This window comes from Diaphorina citri, unplaced genomic scaffold, assembly GCF_000475195.1.
Source record: "Diaphorina citri unplaced genomic scaffold, Diaci psyllid genome assembly version 1.1 scaffold514, whole genome shotgun sequence".
Lineage (NCBI taxonomy): Eukaryota > Metazoa > Arthropoda > Insecta > Hemiptera > Psyllidae > Diaphorina > Diaphorina citri.
The window spans coordinates 90,039-112,315 of record NW_007377948.1 but is presented as its reverse complement, the minus strand read 5'-3'; the positions used below and the strand labels follow the sequence as shown (position 1 = coordinate 112,315).

Below are 22,277 nucleotides of genomic sequence, written 5' to 3'. Positions count from 1 at the left end.
CTAGAGTTGGAGATAGACTAACTGAACAAATTAGAGATTTTTTTCAAAGAAAAAGGAAAAAATCCTGCCAGCCTAGTTAGCTTGGAAGGCAGCGCGTCTGCCTTGTAAGCGCTAGGTCACGGGTTCGATTCCAGCACGGAGCGGACTTTATCCTAAACAACTAAGGTTCGTTCTCGGAACTGCTGGCTTTCTCTTATCCTGTCGTCCCTAGGTGTTGTGGTTCAGGAGATAGAGCGATCAGTGTGTGAATATGAAATGTGAACGGTGAAATCTGAATGGATCTTGATTTTATAATATAAGATACAGAATTTATAAAAAGTTCAGAAATAACTCGAAGGGGTCCGCAAATGCTCACAATCTGTGCTACAGGCGTTCTCAGTTGGGCCTAAAAATATAGAAAAGAAAAAGGAAAACATGGGAACTTTTTCTCTTTTTTACTGTTCTTTCGGATATTTCATAAGAGGAGCAGTGACAAGGTCAATCTGAAAACAAGTCAAAAAGACTTTGTTTCAAAGGCTTTTTTACTTTCTTTCTCCTTCAATAAGGAATGTATGTATTTCTGAGTGTACCCGAAATCGAAGAGAGAAGGAGGACAAGATAGGAGGAAGCCAACCATTGAGAGAACGAACCTTATCTGCTGAGTATAAAAGTCGCCCCAGGCGTTGACGTTAACTTATGGACAAGGGGTCCGCAAATGCTCACAATCTGTGCTACAGGCGTTCTCAGTTGGGCCTAAAAATATAGAAAAGAAAAAGGAAAACATGGGAACTAGTTCTATTTTTTACTGTTCCATAAAAGGAGCAGTGACAAGGTCAAATTCATCTGAAAACAAGTCAAAAAGACTTTGTTTCAGAGGCTTTTTTAATTTCTTTCTCTTCTAATAAGGAATGTAATGTATTTCTCAGTGTACCCGAAATCCAAGAGAGAAGGAGGACAAGATGGGATTGAGAGACCTTACCTTATCTGCTGAGTATAAAAGTCGCCCCAGGCGTTGACGTTAACTTATGGACCACCCTGTAGACTATTACAGGATAATTGTTATACACGGTGCAGCATTATCTCCAGAACAGTTATTATCATGCATTGTGTTTGTGTGATCTATTGAATTTTGCATTCCGCGAGCAGCAACCAGTAGAAACGAGAACACATTGTTGCCAACTGGATTGACCCCGGTGGGATGAAAAATGAAGATTGCCATGGTAAAGATGATGGAAGATAAGTGATATCCAGAGATATAAAGTTTCAATTTTCAAAATTATCTGTCAACCCTTGAAAAGCATTGTTGATGGTAAGATTGAAGGAACCCGTGGACGAGGAAGACCTAAAAGAGTATGGGACTTGGGACAATGACCTTGTAGAATGGTTGGGAAGGACGTTTAAGGAAATTCAGGAGCTGGCAGTAGACAGAACATCCTACCGAAGTGCAATCTTCTCGGTATTGACCACCAGCAATCATGCTGACGCCACAGTCGCCACACATGAATGAATGAATGAATATATCAATTTTATATGAGCCAGCCCAATACATAGCTTGGAGGGTAGCGTGTCTGCCTTGTAAGCGCTAGGTCGCGTGTTCCTGTCCGGAGCGGGTTTTATCCCTTTGCATTCCGCGAGCAGCAACCAGTAGAAACGAGAACACATTGTTGCCAACTGGATTGACCCCGGTGGGATGAAAAATGAAGATTGCGATGGTAAAGTTGATGGAAGATAAGTGATATCCAGAGATATAAAGTTTCAATTTTCAAAATTATCTGTTAACCCTTGAAAAGCATTGTTGATGGTAAGATTGAAGGAACCCGTGGACGAGAAAGACCTAAAAGAGTATGGGACATGGGACAATGACCTTGTAGAATGGTTGGGAAGGACGTTTAAGGAAATTCAGGAGCTGGCAGTAGACAGAACATCATACCGAAGTGCAATCTTCTCGGTATTGACCACCAGCAATCATTCTGACGCCACACATGAATGAATGAATCAATTTTATATTAGCCAGCCCAGTACATAGCTTGGAGGGTAGCGCGTCTGCCTTGTAAGCGCTAGGTCGCGTGTTCCTGTCCGGAGCGGATTTTATCCCAAACAGATAAGGTTCGTTCTCGGAACGGCTGGCTGTCTCCTATCCTGTCTTCCCTCTCTCTTCGCTTTCGGGACGATAAGACCTCAGCAGTTACAGTTCCCTCTATCGAACCTCAAGTTTAGCTGTAAGTTCAATTTAGAAAAGTTGCAGGATACCTATTTCATTCGATGATAAATGGGCAGAAACACAATCAACTATACCTACCTGATGATGAGATTTGATACTTAAGTAATAGCTACTGCTATTAACAATAGGTATTACCTGCTACTGTCTTACCATCGTACCACTAACTGTCAGCTGTAAGTTTAGGTTAGAAAAGTTTCAGAATACCTATTTCATTCATTGATAAATGAGCAGAAATGCAACAATACCTGGTGATGGGATGCTTCGTTTGTTTGTGCGCAAGCGTTTCTGCGCATTTTGACGTGAAATCTGACGTCACAACTCTTTGAACTTTTTTATTAGAACGACAATTAAAAATTAAATTTTCGAACTTTTAAAGTTACTTTTTCCGAGTTTTGACCTCAGATTTGGATTTTTCACAACTTTTTACGTAGGAATCGACCTTTTATAAAATACATATTTTCCCAATTGCAACTGCTCCATTAGAAGGTTTGTATTATAACTAGTACTACTGGTAGGGTGGTAGGTACACTATTTACCTGTAAATAAATCTACAGAAAATACATCGGGGTAAGTACATACTTACATAGTACCTATACTGAAGAAAAATTCAAATAAAACGTCACATTTACGAAGTGAACTCAGTTAATCAAATGTCAATAAATAATTAACCACCTACCTCTCAATAAGAGGTAAGTAAGTATAAATACCTAGGTACCTACATACCTGTCTTGCAGTTAAAAAAGGTAATAATAATAATAAAACAAGTAGGTAGGTATTCCAGTGTGATAGTAATTAAATAATAGAGGCAATTTACCTAATTAAGAAATCTATTATGTCATAATGAATAGGTAGATATGTATTAGTTTTACAATTATTATTCAGCCATGTATGATTTAGGCCCGGTTCATAAGATGCCAACCTGGTTGTACTATCAGAAGCAAGTAGGTCCCTACTACTAAGTACTAACTAAACCTTCAAAACCTTGAAGTAAATTACCAGTCTAAACAGATAAGGTTCGTTCTCGGAACGGCTGGCTTTCGCCCGTCCTGTCTTCGTTATCTCCTCGCTTTCGGGACGATAAAACCTTAGCGATTACAGTTCCCTCCATCAAACCTCTAGGAAAAAAATAAATAATAAGGGAAGGGAAGTTCTAATTGAACTCCTTTTTCATTATTGTTGTTTCCTCGAATTCTCCACACACACACACACACACACACACACACACACACACACACACACACACACACACACACACACACACACACACACACACACACACACACACACACACACACACACACACACACACACACACACACACACACACACACACACACACACACACACACACACACACACACACACACACACACACACACACACACACACACACACACACACACACACACACACACACACACACACACACACACACACACACACACACACACACACACACACACACACACACACACACACACACACACACACACACACACACACACACACACACACACACACACACACACACACACACACACACACACACACACACACACACACACACACACACACACACACACACACACACACACACACACACACACACACACACACACACACACACACACACACACACACACACACACACACACACACACACACACACACACACACACACACACACACACACACACACACACACACACACACACACACACACACACACACACACACACACACACACACACACACACACACACACACACACACACACACACACACACACACACACACACACACACACACACACACACACACACACACACACACACACACACACACACACACACACACACACACACACACACACACACACACACACACACACACACACACACACACACACACACACACACACACACACACACACACACACACACACACACACACACACACACACACACACACACACACACACACACACACACACACACACACACACACACACACACACACACACACACACACACACACACACACACACACACACACACACACACACACACACACACACACACACACACACACACACACACACACACACACACACACACACACACACACACACACACACACACACACACACACACACACACACACACACACACACACACACACACACACACACACACACACACACACACACACACACACACACACACACACACACACACACACACACACACACACACACACACACACACACACACACACACACACACACACACACACACACACACACACACACACACACACACACACACACACACACACACACACACACACACACACACACACACACACACACACACACACACACACACACACACACACACACACACACACACACACACACTCACACACACAATTACACTCGCATTCGTACTTGCACCCCGTGTCCGCCCGCGCGCAACGGCCCCGGCGCCCACCCCCGCTTCAAGGTGTTGAGAAGGAAGGTGTTGGTAGTGAGTGACAGGCCTAAGGAGTTTGTAGCGTTATAGTCACAACTATGAGGAGGCAAGTAATGTGTCAAATGAGGGACTGCTGTAGCAGTTAGCGCATTAAGTTCACCCGTTTTCAACAGACTAATGAAGTTAGCTAAAGTTGCCAGGTCGTGAACTGATGGCTGTTCCCAACCCCTCTCAGGCTTATTCCATAGATTTTTTTGTCGAACGTTTCTTGGAGTGCGGAACCTGTTGTAAATTTCAAAAATCTACAACCGATTACATTACCTCCCTTCCCATAGGATAAGGAAAGTAAAAAGTACCTACAACAATGGGGTGGTTTGTTATTTATAGCTTGAGCTTGTCTGTCGTCTACTCGGATTTTTTGACCAGTAGACATGGGTTCGTCTCCCTTATAGAGGAGTCTAAAATATTTAACAAAGAACTCATATGTGTATACCTACATGGGTAGGAAATCATTTGATTTGATCATAAATTTATTACCTACATATTTGTGGAGAGTCGAGTGAAGAAGAAGAAAAGAAGGAAACATTCTACACTTCTTGCAGTCGAACCCGGAACCTCTGGATTGCAAGTCCAGTATGATACGGATTAGAACCTCCAATTAAGTCTCGTACCATTAGGTCTTTAGTATAAAAGGTACCTACCTTATAATATCTTATAGTTAGCTTACTGACTTACTCCTGCAATCAGGCACCTACCTTATTGATTTACTCTTACAATTTATAATTTCATACCTACACATGACTATAGTGTGTCCAGATCAATGTGACAGCAAAAAAATAGGCATTGTTGCCAAACATGTCACAATATGTGCAATGGTAGAGAATCTCTAAAAGGGGAAGCTATATTGCACAGTGCTTCCTCCGACAATGAAACAAAGTCAGGTAAGGCGATATGCACCTTACCTGTTCTGGAATCCAACCTCTGAACTTAGAGCTACCTCTGCATTTTAGAAGAGAGAGTTTATCAAAAATAGACCTTTACCTGAATTGCAACAATGTAAGGATTTCCTGCAATCTGATTGGTTCCTTCATTTTGGGTTGATGACTCATTGCTGTCACATTGATCTGGATGAACTATAAAAACTATAGTCCTTTCTTCTTCTTTTCCTAAATCCTTCCTTCTTCTACGTCTATTCTTTATTTATAGAGGTATGCTACGTTTCCTTCTTGGGAAAATCCAATTACAGACAATTAATGAAAGGGAGTAAGTGGAATTTATTAAAGTCGTGAACGCATTAATCAGTGAAACTTGTAACCTACCTAAGACAGGACTTCACACTTTCAAAGGTAAATTCGAAATTCCAAGTTACACCCAAGAAATTAATTGATCATAGCACTTTTTTGTGAATAAAGGAATTAGGTATGAGTAATTTTTGTTTGACCTTTATCTTACAAATGTTGGTCTACGCTACGGAATACCGTTTACGCTTTCTTATTTTATGTCGCTTCTGTGATTCGAACCTTAGTCCCTTCATTTACCTACTTGGTTGTGAGTTCAATCGTTCAACAACTACACTACTGGGACTATGTAAATAAACAACAATAAGTTATAAAGGTAGGTTCAAAATATACCTAGGCAAATATAAATGCACATAAATAACCCAGATCAGCTACACATAACCCTAACTACCAATTGCATAGTACAATAATTCCAACAGTTGATATGGCATCGAGATCAATTCTACGGTATTAAAAGATTAAAAACCTAATGAATCCATCATTGATGGCATCCAGCCTGGTTGCATTTATGATCTGTGGTTTTCATTGATCTTACCAAATAGGTACCAAATCCACAGAAAGTGCCAGGTTGTTCTGAATACTATGAGTGAATCGAATACTCTTCAGTTTTGTAAGCGATGACGTCAGGTCTAAATTCCTTTTGGCGTATTCGTTTATACTTTATACCCGTGGGTGGATCAGAGGCTTAAAAGGGGAGAGGGAATGAATCGATCGAAATCAAAAGCGTTAATTTTTCACCTTCTAAAACTAAATGATTGGAACTTCTGTAATAGACATGACTTGGATGATAGCTTAACTTAAAAGGGGAGAGGGAATGAATCGATCGAAATCAAAAGCGTTAATTTTTCACCTTCTAAAACTAAATGATTGGAACTTCTGTAATAAACATGACTTGGATGATAGCTTATATCTGCCTTGCTGGGAAGGTTCCACAGAAATCTACAAACTTTTCCCACCTAATCTTATTAATGAGAGCGGTTTTCTGTTTGTGTGTAAGAGGTTGCCGTCTAAACGGTAAGTCGTGGAAACTTGAAATTTTGTACACAGGTTCATATTTTTATGGCAGTGGTTATAGGCTATGTTAAAATTTCCTAAAGCCAGCCGTGTGGTGTGGTGGGTGTGTGTGTGTGGTGGGTGTGTGTGTGTGATGGGTGTGGTGTGTGTGTGTGTGGTGAGCGATACAAAGTGCAAAGCTCGCGGGTATCCCGCTAGTTATGTATAAAATTCTAACTTGGAGCGTTGCTGAAATGAATTTGTTGAGGGTTCAGAAAAAAAAGAACGAATTTGTATGAACGCCTGGTATATTTCAAAATATGCAATGTGCACTACATTCCCCCCTTGGAACAACAACATAGACATAGTATCTCCCTATCTGTTAGATATCAGATTTTCTTACCTTGAGATCAATATTGGCTTCCTTGAGAGCAGAAGTGAGAGATCCCAAGTAATAAATGATGAGGATGAGAAGTATCAGTAGAGGTATGATGGTACCAGGGGAAGCTATGTAATCCAGAACCTGAGGATGAAGAAAACAGGACGTTATGTTTGTGCCCAATCTCATTTTCCTGATTCCTGAAGAGGCCATATTCTTTGTACGAATTTGCTCGTATTCTCAGTCTAGACTAGAGAATCCAATATAATAATTGCTACTTTGATTAGGAACACACTTCGGGATGGGGATTCCAAAGGCGTGTCCATAGGTACACTGGTACATACCTAGTCGACCTGTCATCGATCGATGTCGACTGAACCGTCCACACTGCCTCGATAACATAAATTCAGCTCGTCGATCGACTAAGTTTAGACTCACCAGACACAGATCTGTAAAAACTCTACATACTATTATAGGTTTGGCTTTTTAGACGGCACACGGCGCGGCGTAGCACGACTCCGCATTACTCAAAATTACTCTACTCCGCATTACTCTACTACGCTTTCAATGTACGGCAGGCGTTATAAACATCAAAGAAAGGAGTATTACTTACTTTCTGAATTGAGATTTTATTTAGGACCAGGCCTACATTCTCAACAACTACTTTAAAGTGGTTCATTTATCGGTGTTTTTCATGAATGTGGTCTTATGCTTATGTAACTAAAACTTACTTTGTTTGTATTGTGAATGTTTTTATCTATTTTCTTCAACCAATCTTAAAAAGCCAACTTACCGTGTCACCTGTTTCAGACAAGTGTTCCAAGAAAAACGTGTAGAGATTGACCACTTGCAGAACCATGATCCTGGAATAAAAGATTAGACGAATTTAATGATTTATCATCGATCAATAGTGCAAAATTTACACCAGAATAATATTATAATCTTTACTGCTTGGTTTAATGGGTTGTTTTTCAATAAGGGAGCTTTTCAGGTTGTATGTTTTCATCAGTGGCCACCCGGAAAGGCGGAAGTTGGCTAAGTGGAAGAGCACACTGAGAGTCCTACCTTAAAACCTTCAAAAATTCAACACTCACCTTCGTGGCACAAGCTCTGCTTTTACTATACCATTATATACGAATTATACCATTACCATTTATACGAATACGAATTTATACGAATACCATTACGGGTATACCATTTATACGAATTTTGTATGATGTTGAAATCCGCCCCGGGCGGGAATCGAACCCGCGGCCTAGCGCTTACAAGGCAGACGCACTACCAACTAAGCTAACTAGGCTGGCTAGTGTAAGTGGTTTGGTAGAAGGAAATGTAACCACTAAAGTCTTATCGTTCCGACAGCGAAGAGAGTAGGAAGACGGGATAGGAGAAAGTGAGCCTTTCTGAGAACGAATCTTATCTGATTAGGACAAAGTTCGCCCCGGAATCGAGCCCGCGACCTAGCGCTTACAAAGCAGACGCACTACCTCCAAGCTAGCTGAGCTGTTAATTTTATTTTCAATTGTGATTTGCGAAGTCTGTTCTTTCCTTTTATAGATAAAAGCTGAGCCATCTGTCCTCAACTGTAAATTGTTAGACCAGCCACTCACTATCAGGTAGATCTGACCTACGTGATCAGGTCCGCCTGTCAGGCCTACCTGATTGTTAGTGGCTGGCCTTTATAATGAAGACTAAAATAAAATACTTACCAGATTCATTGCCATCTTCAGAGAATCGAACCTTGTCCATCTTGCATCTATCCACCGGACCAAACCTCACTGAGAGACTCCGAGTGTTCTTGCATTTCTGGAACAGAAATTCCAGCTTACGACTGAATTCACACTCTAAAGGTGTAAAGTGTAGACTTCTGGTATCAAGAAAAAGTACTGTAAACCTCAGGAATTGAGCCAATAAGGTCTTCCTGACCTATCAAACTGTAAAACTTACTCCGAAAATAAGCCTAAAAGAGGTTCCCTAAGGCCCGATCAAGCCCAAATCTAATGACCAAATTTCACTTCTTAAAAAACCATCAATTCCCAGTCGTGCTGTGAAAAGTAAAAATTCTTCCCACCTACCTGATCTACACTCGTTTGCTACCAAAAGCAATAGAGGACGAAAAAATGCGAAAAACAGTGGAAACGGAGGAATCCCGCTCAGAAAAATGAAAAAAATCACAAAAAGTTCTAACTTTATGGGCGGCACATTATCTAAACTAGTAAATCTGAATGTGGTGCACACAAACATCATAACACAAACACCTAGCATGAAAACATACCCCAGAACACCTTGGGGTGAGATAACAAACTGCTAGTTGGCATGCACGACTTTTATGATAAACGCTGAGGGGCAAGCACACAACTCTTTGGAAAAACTAGTGAAACATTACTCATAGAAAATACCTACTAAATAGTGAACAAGCAGGGTACGTCCCTCCGGGAATTTTTTAGCCCGTAGTGATTAGAGAAAATAAGTACCTATGTACCTACCTAATTTGTTTAATATTCAGTTTATTATTATTCTTGATTTGATTTTTTGATTTTACTTTCATGTAATGATTTAAAATCAAGACCAGAGCCCGTGCTCCCTTTATTCCCAATATAATGTTCAAGTCACCCATCCATTTATTGGCCTTCCTCGGCGTTGGAGACTAGAGCCCGTTCTCCCTTTATTCCCAATATAAGGTTTAAGTCACCCATCCATTTATTGGCCTTACTCGGCGTAGCTTTACATAGATGACGCTAAAACCGGTCTTAAATGATCGACTGAAGTGTTATCTAAAACTTTCTCGCTTTGAGTTCATAGGTAGTCCCGACAAATTTCGAGATCAGAGCTCATTTGTGTGAGAGAGGAAAATCAAAGGAACCTTATAAAAGTGTACTGCAAATTATAAAAGTACAATATTCGTGCTAGGTTGGTACAAACACTATTCCAAATCTGTCTCTTCATCTTATCCTTTGTCCTACCTCCTCCTTCTTCTTCTCCTTCCGCTATCTTAATTCTCTCCTTTGTTTCTTCTCCTTGTCCTCCTCCTCCTTCTTCTTCTTCTCCTGAGAATAAATATTCCCGGATTCCCGCCCGGCGCGAACTTTGTCCTAAACAGATGAGGTTCGTTCTCGTCGGAACTTTCCAGCTTTCTACTATCCTGTCTTCCTTTTCTCTTCGATTTCGGGACGACAAGACCTTCGTTCTTACAGTTCCCTCTATCACACCTCTTCATTTTCCTTTCTACCTAGTCAAGTTGAAGTTAGTCAGGGTAAGTTGGGTCATTGGGTAAGTTGGGGTAAGTTGGGTCATTGGTACAAATAAAGCCCACTTTTTTTTTTCACTTTCAGACTAAACTAGGGGAGAGAAGGCCAATAAAGGTCCTCGTTACAGAAATCCTTTTAGATCTACAAATAAGCTTAGTAAAAAAAAAGAGTAAAAAAATGAAAGGAAGAAAAAAATCCCACCATAATCATAAAAAAGCCGTTTTGACTCAAAGAGGGGGCGAAGGGAAGGAAATTTGAAGAGAGGGAGGAAAGGGGGAAAAGTGGAAGGGATTTTGTGTAGACATTGAAGAACAGCGAGAGTGTCATAGAAATAGAGGAGGGGAGGAATATAAAGGTGTGGGATAAAAGAGTTGTCGGGGAAAAAGGCGGGGGAAAAATACTTAAAACTATTATACGGCTGTTAAACATGACACTTCTTCGGGAAGGGAGGGTGGGAGGAAAAATAGGGGGAAATATATATTGAAAGGGATTTTTTATCCCCCCTTCTTTTTTCCGTGGAGGCATGTTCATGTGAAAAGATTTTTTCCCCGTAAAAGAAAAAAGCTTTTTATATGTGTGAATGAAAATGTTCCGCCTATTCTTGGCAGGTAGATTTAGGGGGTTGCACCTTCAAGGGACTTTCCAAGTCTGAATCAATCATTTGCATGATACAAATTTCTTGACCCCACCGGGAATCGAACCCGGGTCTCCCGCGTGCAAGGCGAGCGCAGTGACCACCACGCCATGGGAGCTGACTGTGAACTGTTTATGGAGACCTCACTCGCTCATATTTAGGTACTTACAGTACTTTTTGGAAAAAAGCCTTGAAGTCCTAATAAAACGAATCCGAAATTTCTGAAAGAGAAGGGACAAAGAAGAAGAAGAATGAGGAGGAGGAGGAGGAGGAGAAGAAGAAGGACTAAAAAATCTCAGAAAAAGTCTCGAAATGAATGTTAAGAGAGGGACGAGAGAAATGTTAATGTTTCTAATAGGATGCCAGAACATTTAGAAAATCTGGAAGAGAAGGAATGCGGGGAGGGAAAAAGGGAGAAGAGGGGGAAAAAAATCTCCCTCAGAGGTGTGGGAAAAAAATACAAAAAACAAAAAATACAAAGGGGGAGAGGGAGGAAGAGGGATGAGGTTTATAATGTAATATTTTTGGCTGAGTTGACAATCAGGGCCCTGTGTTACATTCTACAATTTCACTTCTTCTTCTTCTTCTTCTTCAGTTTCAAAATATGAGTGTTTCATCTCCTTTTTACTTTCCTTATTTACAGTTGAACCTGTCTAAGTGGGAACCCAAGGGACCGGCAAATTTTTCCCACTCATCCTGGTTTCCCACTTAGACGAGTCCCACTTAGACAGGTTCGACTGTATTTCGTATGAATTTTCCCAATAAAACAACTGCCATCCACATTAGACTCATGTCGTGGCATGCCCATCCCGTAGTATATTTCTCATCAGATGTGCGATAAGAGACACACTACTTCCCATTTAGGTGCTGAAAGTAATCCGTTGAAATCGCTGAAATATTTGAAATCAAAAAAGTTTTTTTTTTTCAACTCTGAGAATCAAACCTTTTATTATCTTAAAGCAACAAAAAATACGACTTCAAGAAACTTTCCTTTGGAGGAAACTTCATATTAAAAAATAAGAAAAAAGGGGTTTCTTATGTTTTTTCCATTTTTTAGGTAAGGGGTTATTTTAAATTTAGAACTGTATTTTGAAGAATAAACAGGGTTGGTCCCAGGGGGGTTTAAATGGTCCGAATTTGCCCCCGGCCCTAGGCCCTTCGAGAGGTGACCTAGAATTAGTATTCCCTAATAATTTAGTTACAACTAAGTTGTGTTTTCCTTTCGAAGTTTCTTCTCTTCTGAAGGTCCCCTCCTTTGGTGTTATAGTGCCTTTACTAAAGAGGGGAAACCAGCGTCAGGAAAGGGATAATTGCGAAAAGGAAATACAACGAAAATTGTCACGAGGAGAGGCCCATTGTGGGAATTGTCTCCGGGGCCCAGCTAGACTTTATTTTGCTATGATCGGCCCTGGGAAATTTTCACAAAAACAGGGAAAAAATGTAGAAAGGAAACGAAAATTATGGCAGTAGAAGCAGACTATAAGGAGAGGGAGGGAATTTTTGATTTATTCATTGAGTTATTGCACGGGATTTTCCTGGTGCATAGAACGTTGAGGGAGGGGAAAGAGGGATTTTTTTTTAACTGATATTGGAGAAATTTGGGATTCAGCAAAAAATGAGACTAGGTATCTTCTGATAGATTTTATTGGCTGTCAGTAGTTCAGTGAACTGTCTATAAAAAATAAAATAACCTTAAAGCAACAAAAAATACGACTTCAAGAAACTTTCCTTTGGAGGAAACTTCATATTAAAAAATAAGAAAAAAGGGGTTTCTTATATTTTTTTAGGTAAGGGGTTACTTTAAATTTCGAACTGTATTTTGAAGAAAAAACAGGGTTGGTCCCAGGGGGGTTTAAATGGGCCGAATTTGCCCCCGGCCCTGAACCCTTCGAGAGGTGACCTAGAATTAGTATTCCCTAATAATTTAGCTACAACTAAGTTGTTTTTTCCTTTCGAAGTTTTTTCTCTTCTGAAGGTCGTTTCCCCTCCTTTGGTGTGATAGTGCCTTTACTAAACCATAAGGGAAAAAGAGGGGAAACCAGCTTCAGGAAAGGGAAAATTGCGAAAGGGAAATACAACGAAAATTATTGTCACGAGCAGAGGCCCATTGTGGGAATTATCCGCGGGGCCCAGCTAAACTTTTTTTTGCCATGATCGGCCCTGGGAAATTTTCACAAAAAAGGGAAAAAAACGTAGAAAGAAAACGAAAATTATGGCAGTAAAAGCAGACTATAAGGAGAGGGAGGGAATTTTTGATTTATTCATTGAGTTATTGCACGGGATTTTCCTGGTGCATAGAACGAGGAGGGAGGGGAAAGAGGGATTTTTTTTTTAAACTGATATTGGAGAAATTTGGGATTCAGCAAAAAATGAGACTCGGTATCTTCTGATAGATTTTATTGGCTGTCAGTAGTTCAGTGAACTGTTTATGGAGACCTCACTCGCTCATATTTAGAGGTACGTACAGTACTTTTTGGAAAAGAGTCTTGAAGTCCTAATAAAACGAATCCGAAATTTCTCCATGTTTGAAAATTCAAACGCAACCAAGGATCTAAGAGAGAGAAAAGATATTCGCCTCTTTTGTGGCAGTTTTGTCTGAAAAGAAAGGACAAAGAAGAAGGAGGAGGAGGAGGAGGAGAAGAAGAAGGACAAAAAAATCTCAGAAAAAAGTCTCGAAATGAATGTTAATAGAGGGACGAGAGAAATGTTAATGTTTCTAATAGGATGCCAGAACATTTAGAAAATCTGGAAGAGAAGGAAAGCTGGGAGGGAAAAAGGGAGAAGAGGGGAAAAAAAAAAATCTCCCTCGGAGGTGTGGGAAAAAATACAAAAAACAAAAAAATACAAAGGAAAAAAAAAGTACAAAAATTGGAGGTGGAGAGAAAAGATGCATTGATACGATCGGCGAGCTTAATTTTTTTCTTCCGTTAATTCTTTGTAAATAAAAAATCTGAAGAAAAAAAAATCTGAAGAAAAAAATAATAATAAAAAAAATCAGAGTCAAAAGTTAAAAAAAAAAAGGAAAAAATCAGGCCTTGTGAAATTAAGACTTTTTTTCGCCTTCCGACATAAATTATCTGTATTTCTTTCTCACTGTTCATTTTGGTGTTCTCTTTTTCTTCATTTTGTGCGTTGGGAATATTGGTTTGTTATTTAAATACATTTTTTTCCAAGTCTACTAAGGAGGTAGGTACATTCGTAAGCTACCCCTTTGCACTCCAAATTTCGACTTCCACCTTTAGTTTATAAAAGGCGCTATCAGAAAGTTATTCTGAAAGGTACGGCGCCTGCCTTGTAAGGTCGCGGGTTCGATTCCCTTTTCCACCCGAGGCGAACTTTATCCCAGATAAGGCTCGTTCTTTCTCCTATCCTGTCCTTCTTCTCACTTCGATTTGACGATAAGACCTCCGTTGTTACAATAGATCAGTTGCGCTTAGACTTGGGTGATGTTTCAAAGTCATAGAGCAGGAAAAATGAGGACCAACGGAATTTTTCTTTTTCTTCTACACCCGAAATCGAAGAGAGAAGAACGACAGGACAGGAGAAAGCCAGCCGTTCCGAGGACAAAGGGTGCAATAGCCCTATACACTAAACTCTGCACACAGGAATGTCGTTAGAAAAGTCCAACATTTCAATGTAATGTACAAAGATTTCAATGTAATGTACAAGGACAAACCTTAACTGTGTAACGTAAAGTTCGCCCCGGACGAAAATCAATTCCACGACCAAATCAAAGCACTTGCTTACAAGGCAGACCAAACTTCTTTGCCAACTAGGCTGGAAGTATTTTCAAGTTGTGTGTTTTTGGTTGAGAAATCTTCAACGAATTTACACCCAACCCAAATAAGGTAGAAACTCGTGCGGATAAAGCTGTTTCCACACATAGTGAACCCCGTCGATCAACGCCCTATGAAACCGTACACTGCCTTGACAGCATAGATTCACCTCTTCACCCCGTCGATCGGCGGGGTCGACAATGTGTGGACACAGCTTAAAGCCAAAAGGTACGAAAGAAATAAATGGACTTTTCATAAAAAAGTTAGAACTTACTCTCCTGAACTGGTGGTGAACACAGAAGAGCGACGTCTACTAGTGTTACTGAATTCCTCAGGGGAGAATGAAGACCGGGATCTCCTTTTGGAGGAAGCTCTGCGGAGTATAATAGCACTCACGGAAGCAGAATAGTCATCTTCTGAAAGTTGAGGAAGCAAGACTTTGACGTCACGGCATACGCTCCCGTAGGCGATGACGTCATAATTTATGAATCCCGCTTCGTTTGTTTGTGCGCAAGCGTTTCTGCCCATTTTGACGTGAAATCTGATGTCACAACTATTTGAACTTTTTAAATAGAACGGCAATTAAAAATTGAATTTTCGACCTTTCAAAGTTCTTTTTCGGAGTTTTGACATCAGATTTGGATTTTTCACTACTTTTTACGTAGGAATCGACCATTTATCAATAATATTTACCCATTTGCAACTGATCTATTCGCTCTATCAAACGTCTTTAAAAGAAAACCCCGTTGAATATGGAAATTCCTGTGAAACTTTTTTTGAGGGAATTTTGAGCGAAGATTTGCCTGTTAATGATTTGTGTTGCCCTTTCTTTGATTTTGCATTTTTTTTTCCTTCTGCCTTCAATAAATTGGTAAAAGTGTTATATCCATTCTTCTTTCCTGCTAAATATCCCTTTCTCCCTCTAATTCCAGAGAGAGAGAGAGAGAGAGAGAGAGAGAGAGAGAGAGAGAGAGAGAGAGAGAGAGAGAGAGAGAGAGAGAGAGAGAGAGAGAGAAATTTAAACCAAGAATAATTAAATTCAATTTTTGAATAATTCAACGATTGTATCGCTCTATCTTTCGATCCAATAGTCAGAATTTCTCAGCTTTCTTCTCTCTCTAATTGCATCAGAGGCTATCCTTTTTCTAACTCCATTTTTTTTTTTTTTTTCTAGAATCAACAAAGTGATTAAAACCAGAATCTCATACATATTTTAATTCTCGCTCTTTTTTATTTTATTTTATTCAATGTATCATTATCTGTAATTCTTTATTGAAGCATCAGAATTACGTGCACGAAAGAAAATGCGCCTCCCTTTTTTTTTGTGGTTTTTTTTTTAGGTGTTTTTTTAAAAAAAAAAAAAAAAAAAAAAAAAAAAAAAAAAACTGAACAAGAACAAAGACTAGAAATTTGCTGACTTAAAATGATAGGCACCTTACAAACTTTAAAATAGGTACCTAAGTAAAAAATAAACAGGTAAAGCTTGGATTTGAACCACAGACCTCTAAGTTATGAATCTCATATCGTAGCAATTACACTGCTGCGACTTTTAAAAAATTTAGAACTCCTGTTAGGCTAACAGACAGCTAAGTTCCAATTAATTTGTATTGGCTTAACAGGGCTGTTAAGCTAACGGGCTGTTAGGGACTGGAAAGAAGGTTGGTGAAATCCACCAATACTCTTACATACAATACAAAGTACGTACTTACGTATGGGTAGCTTTATAATTTCATACTTATAGCTCTCCCCACATAGGTACTTATATTACTTATATGTATGTCTCCCTTTTCAGCAAATTGTCTTTTAGTATAATCACTTCTTCATTTCCTTCTTCTCCTCCTCCACCTCCTCTTTCTCCATCTCCTCCAAGTCTTCTTCCTTCTCCTCCTCCTGCTTCTTCTTATCTTTCTTATATTCTTTTGCTTATTCTTCTTTTCCTCCTCCTCCTCCTCCTCCTCCTCTTCAACACATAATAAATACTTCGAACTACTTCGCGAAACATTTTAAATACTCTCATATTATTACCCCTTTACCTCTTCCTCCCTCTCCTTCCTTTTTCTCTTCCCCTCTCCTCCCTTCCTCCCCCACTTTACCATATAACACGACTTTTGGAACGGTTTCAAAAATATTAATATTATTATTGTTATTATCAGGGAAAAGGGGAGGGAGGAGGAGGAGGAGGAGGAAGAACGTTTTAAAAAGTTTTTGTCTCTTTGTCACAGCGATGAGTTTTCATATATGAGGGAATATCTGGTGAGACCATCACACGACTTTCTATTACACTGCGGCAATAGGTACAGAAAATCAATTTCTGCGGATAATACCTTGAGAAAGTATAGGTATACACTATTTCATTGTTCTAAGTCTAAGCCAATGGCTTCATCTCGAGATACTTTTCATATTTTACGTTAAATACACATTTTCCTCTTTGTAATCTTCAAGTATCGGGGGAATTTACATAGTACACATTTCGGGGGAGTTTACCATTTGAGATGCAGGTAGTCGATTTCATTTTCGGGGGAATTTACATCCGGAAATGAGGACCCTTGAAAAAATCGGGGGAATTCACATACAGCCAAGAACTCGGGAGACCCAAAAAGGGATGGTCCACCCGGATTTCCCGATTTTGATTTGAACCGATTTCAATAGGTACTCTCTTTATACATGGTATTCACTAGTTCACTAGATTTAGCCTCAATTTACTCGTATAGGTAATAGAAAGTAAAAACTATGTATGAAAAGTGAGTGTGTGTGTGTGTGTGTGTGTGTGTGTGCTTGGGAAAGCGACTTCCTGAGCTTTCACTGGAGGAGAGGAGGAGGAAAAGGGGAGAGGGAGGAAGAGGGATGAGGTTTATAATGTAATATTTTTGGCTGAGTTGACAATCAGGGCCCTGTGTTACATTCTACAATTTCTTCTTCTTCTTTTTCTTCTTCTTCTTCAGTTTTAAAATATGAGTGTTTCATCTCCTTTTTACTTTCCTTGTTTACAGTCGAACCTATCTAAGTGGGAACCCAAGGGACCGGCAAATTTTTCCCACTTATCCAGGTTTCCCACTTAGACGAGTCCCAGTTAGACAGGTTCGACTCTATTTCGTAGCAATGAATTTTCCCAATAAAACAACTGCCATCCACATTAGACTCATGTGGTCTGTGTCGTAGCATGCCCACCTCGTAGTATGTCTCTCATCAGATGGACGAGAAGAGACACAATACTTCCCATTTAGGTGCTGGATCAACACGAGAACACCCAGAAAGGCAGAAAGTAATCCGCTGAAATATGTATTTGAAATTGAAAAAGTTTTTTTTTTCAACTCTGAGAATCAAACCTCTCGTAGTATGTCCTTCACGAGATGGGCGATAAGAGACACACTACTTCCCATTTAGGTGCTGGGTCAACAGGAGAACACCAGAAAGTAACCCGTTGAAATCGCTGAAATATGTTTTTTTTTTTAAAGAGGTTTGACAGAGGGAACTTTAACTGCTATGGTCTTATCGTCCCGAAATCGAAGAGAGAAGGAAGACAGGATAGGAGAAAGCCAGCCGTTCCGAGAACGAACATTATCCCATCAGGATAAAATCCGCCGCGGGCGGGAATCGAACCCGCGGCCTAGCGCTTACGAGGCAGACGCACTACCAACTAAGCTAACTAGGCTGGCAATCAAACCTTTTATTTACTAACCTCAAATAGCAAAATATGTACCTTACTCCTCCTTTGGCTCCGGCCCTGGTATAGGAGAAACATCTCTTAGAAAACAAGTAGACGAGGAGTGGAGGAATAGGAAAAGGAAATGAGCAGTGAAGGATGACAGGGGGGGAAGGAGAAAAATAGAAAGAGTTGATAAAAAGACGGAGGAGGAGGAGGAGGACGGGTAGGAGGAGGTGGAGAAGAATCTAGAGGAGGAGAAGAAATAAAGAGTTGATAGTACGATGAAGGAAAAGGAGGAGGAGAGGGAGAAGGAAGAGGAGAAGGAGGAGGAGAAGGAAGAGGAGGAGGAGAAAGAAGAGGAAGAGACTCTTCATTATCTCATATTGTTCAAGTTGAGTTCTATTCGCAAAGAAGAAGAAATATTTTTCCTTGTAATAATACTTACACTTACCAGAAAACCCGTTTTGGTAAAAGAAGAAGGAGGAGAAGAAGAAAAAGAAGAAGTAGAAGAAGAAGAAGAAGAAGAAGAAGAAGAAGAAGAAGAAGAAGAAGTAGAAGGAGAAAAGAAGATTTCGATTTTTATTAAAATTCGAAACAGCCATACATAATTTTGTTTGAAACAATGTACTTATACGAGAAAAAGAAAGACGAAGACGAAGAGAGAGAGAGAGAGAGAGAGGAAGACAAAGAGAGAGAGAGAGAAAGAGGAAGACAAAGAGAGGGGATGATGAAAAAAAAAAAAAAAAAAAAAAAAACTAGGACAAAACGAGCTGCTGGTTTTTAACTTTCCTTCTTTCGGCGTGTACTCAAACTCTTGAGAAGCCTGGTTGAAATCTGAAGTAAAAGATAAGGAAGCAATGAAAGCTTGAAAAACCGTGAACTGTTCAACAAGGGCTACTTGTAAAATAAACAAATTAGTTTAATCTGACTTACCTGTTAAACGGGTCCCAGGAATTTCAGCAATTTCGGGAATGTCCTAGCTTCTGGATTTCAGTTGTCAGAATGAAGCGATGTTTGGGACGGATCCTGGTAAAAAGACCTTTAATTTGATATATAGGTCGACCAGGTTTGGACAAGTCCTTCTATGGGAACAGACAGACAGACTGACAGACGAATACAATAGTCCGTCCCTTATACCTTTTTATTACTATTGTAATAATAAAGGAAGGACGGACTAAAAACGATTCCTAGAAATGAACAACAGCGTACAGACGTAAAACAATGTAGAAAGAAGGAGGAGGGAGGAGGAGAACAAGACAACAAGTTAGAGGAAGGGGATGAAGTCGAAGATGAATAAAAAGGGGTAGAAGGAGGAGGAAGAGGAGAAGAAGCAGAGGAGGGAGAAGAAGAAGAATAATAATAATAAGAAGAAGAATAAGAAGAAGGAAGAGGAAGAGGAAGAAGAAGGAAGAGGAAGAAGAAGAAGAAAAAGAAGAAGAAGAAGAAGAAGAAGAAGAAGGAAGAGGAAGAAGAAGAAGAAGAAGAAGACGACGAAGAAGAAGAAGAAGAGGAGGAAGAAGAAGAAGGAAAAATGTCAGCGACTATACAAAGTAACAGACAACTTCCCAACAGATAATATTGATGTTAAGCAACGTCCTGCATGGTTGACTCTTGGAATGGTGACCAACTGGGCACATCTCGCACTAAACTGTCCCTTTCGGGGTGCACTCAGTCCCTTGGCAACTTGTGAAATAAAATTAATAACTTTTAGCGTCATGATACTAATGAATTGACAATGGGGAAGCTCCACCCATGACATTTGAGTGAGGACATTACACAGGTTTATAATTACCTCTTGGAATTAGCACCCCACAGGCACCCTCTTACTACCGCTTGGACAATAGTACCTACTCACTATTACGGACACTATTGTAGTTCAGTAAACTTTAGAACTCACTAAGAAAAAGGGCCCGTCTAGTCTTGTCTTGTCCCCTATAAACCCCGTTAGGATCAAAATCGAAAGAAAATTTTTCGTCGGCCACTCACTATCAGGTAGATCTGACAGGCGTACCTGGTCAGGTCTACCTGATAGTGAGTGTGCTTATCAAGTACATATCAGGTATCAGGTAGATCTGACAAGTACGCCTGTTAGATCTACCTGATAGTGTGTGTGTGTGCTCATCAGGTATACCTGACAGGTACACCTGATCAGGTTCGCCTGTGATATCTACCTGATGGTGTGTCTGTGCTAATCAGGTATCAGGTAGACCTGACAGGTTCGCCTGTCAGGTCTACTTGATAGTGAGTGGCTGGGTTTAGAAAACTGTTCTGTCTACCGCGGCTGTTCTACTACCTAACCTCTTCTGGGCTTTCAAGATAGCAACGAGTGTCCATGATAAAGTAAGTCTAATTAATACTAATGAGTCTAAATGCACCCCTAAATTACAACGAAAAAATCTGTCTCTAAAGGGAATTGAACTCAAGATCTCCAGCTTGCAAGCCCTCTGTGATACTCACTGAGCTGTCCAGTGAATCTATGATCCGTTGGAACTTTGGACAAGAGTGAGCAAAATAATTAAATTAATTGTTTTCTTTTTTTTTCTCTCCAAATAACAAACTGTTGGGTGTGGTCTTTAAATTTCGTTGGATTTTCATTTCTAGTGAAAATTAGTTTCTTCAAGGCGGCTCTCTGCTGTGGGACTAAATGTTTGCTAAAGTTCTGCTATTCTACCATCTATCAAGCTTAAGTAACTTTATGATTTTCCTAATTATCCTATAAGCTATAAGTATTTGAATTGCGATTTTTTCGATACACTAGAGACAGACTTTTCAGCAATGATGGATTTTACACCTCGTCTTGTCTCTTACCAGATACCTACTACACACTCCTCACTTTTATAAATAATTAATCATTACAGATTTCAGTTTCAGTTTGGATACACAGTTCGATTTCAGTTTGGATTAGTAGGTAGTTGGTAACTAAGTGGAGCTAATTAGAGTGTTCTATTTTAAGTAGGTACTTATGTACCTCTTTATTGTCGGAAAATTAGCTTTTCACTTTCATTACACGAGCCGCCCATTTATTCAGAAACTTTCAATAGAAATTACCTACACATCTAGGAAAAAAAAAAAAAAATACACGCTCTAGAATTCCATGTTCTACAGATTGTTACAAACATTTCCATAGTGTCGTTTTCCACTTGCAAAATATCTACAACCTACAGTGCAATGGTCGAGCAGAATAGATGGGGGAAATGAGTGAATCATGGGGACGAATTGTGTGAACGCTTGGTATCTTTTAGGTATGCAATGTGCAACATTTTATTCAAAAGAAATAGTGGTGCATTGGCTTACACCAGTAACTTTGAATACACCAGTTCTTGACGTATCACTGATGTTAAGCAACGTTCCATGTGGTTGATATCTGTTCGGATGACCCTCTTTGAATGGAATGGAGCAGTTGCAAATGGGTAAAAATTATTAATAAATGGTCGATTCCTATGTAAAAAGTTGGGAAAAATCCAAATCTGAGGTCAAAACTCTGAAATAATAACTGTAAAAGGTCGAAAATTCATTTTTATTTTCCGTCATAGTCCTGAACTCTGACGTCAGACTTCAGGAGATGCGCAGAAACGTATGCGCACAAACATGAATTGCGCAGAAATGCATGCGCACAAACAGATTAATGT

The 22,277-nt window shown here is 39.8% G+C and overlaps 1 protein-coding gene across 1 annotated transcript in view; it reads right to left on the bottom strand.

Moving 5' to 3' along the window:
- Positions 1 to 434: 434 nt before the first annotated feature.
- The window catches only part of LOC103509618 (transmembrane channel-like protein 1), a 28,323-nt gene continuing 6,480 nt past the window's right edge, over positions 435 to 22,277 (bottom strand). Inside the window, 4 exon segments of the mRNA XM_026823908.1 lie at positions 435 to 482; positions 703 to 732; positions 7,369 to 7,488; positions 8,138 to 8,207. Coding sequence (XP_026679709.1) covers positions 435 to 482; positions 703 to 732; positions 7,369 to 7,488; positions 8,138 to 8,207 — 268 coding nt within the window.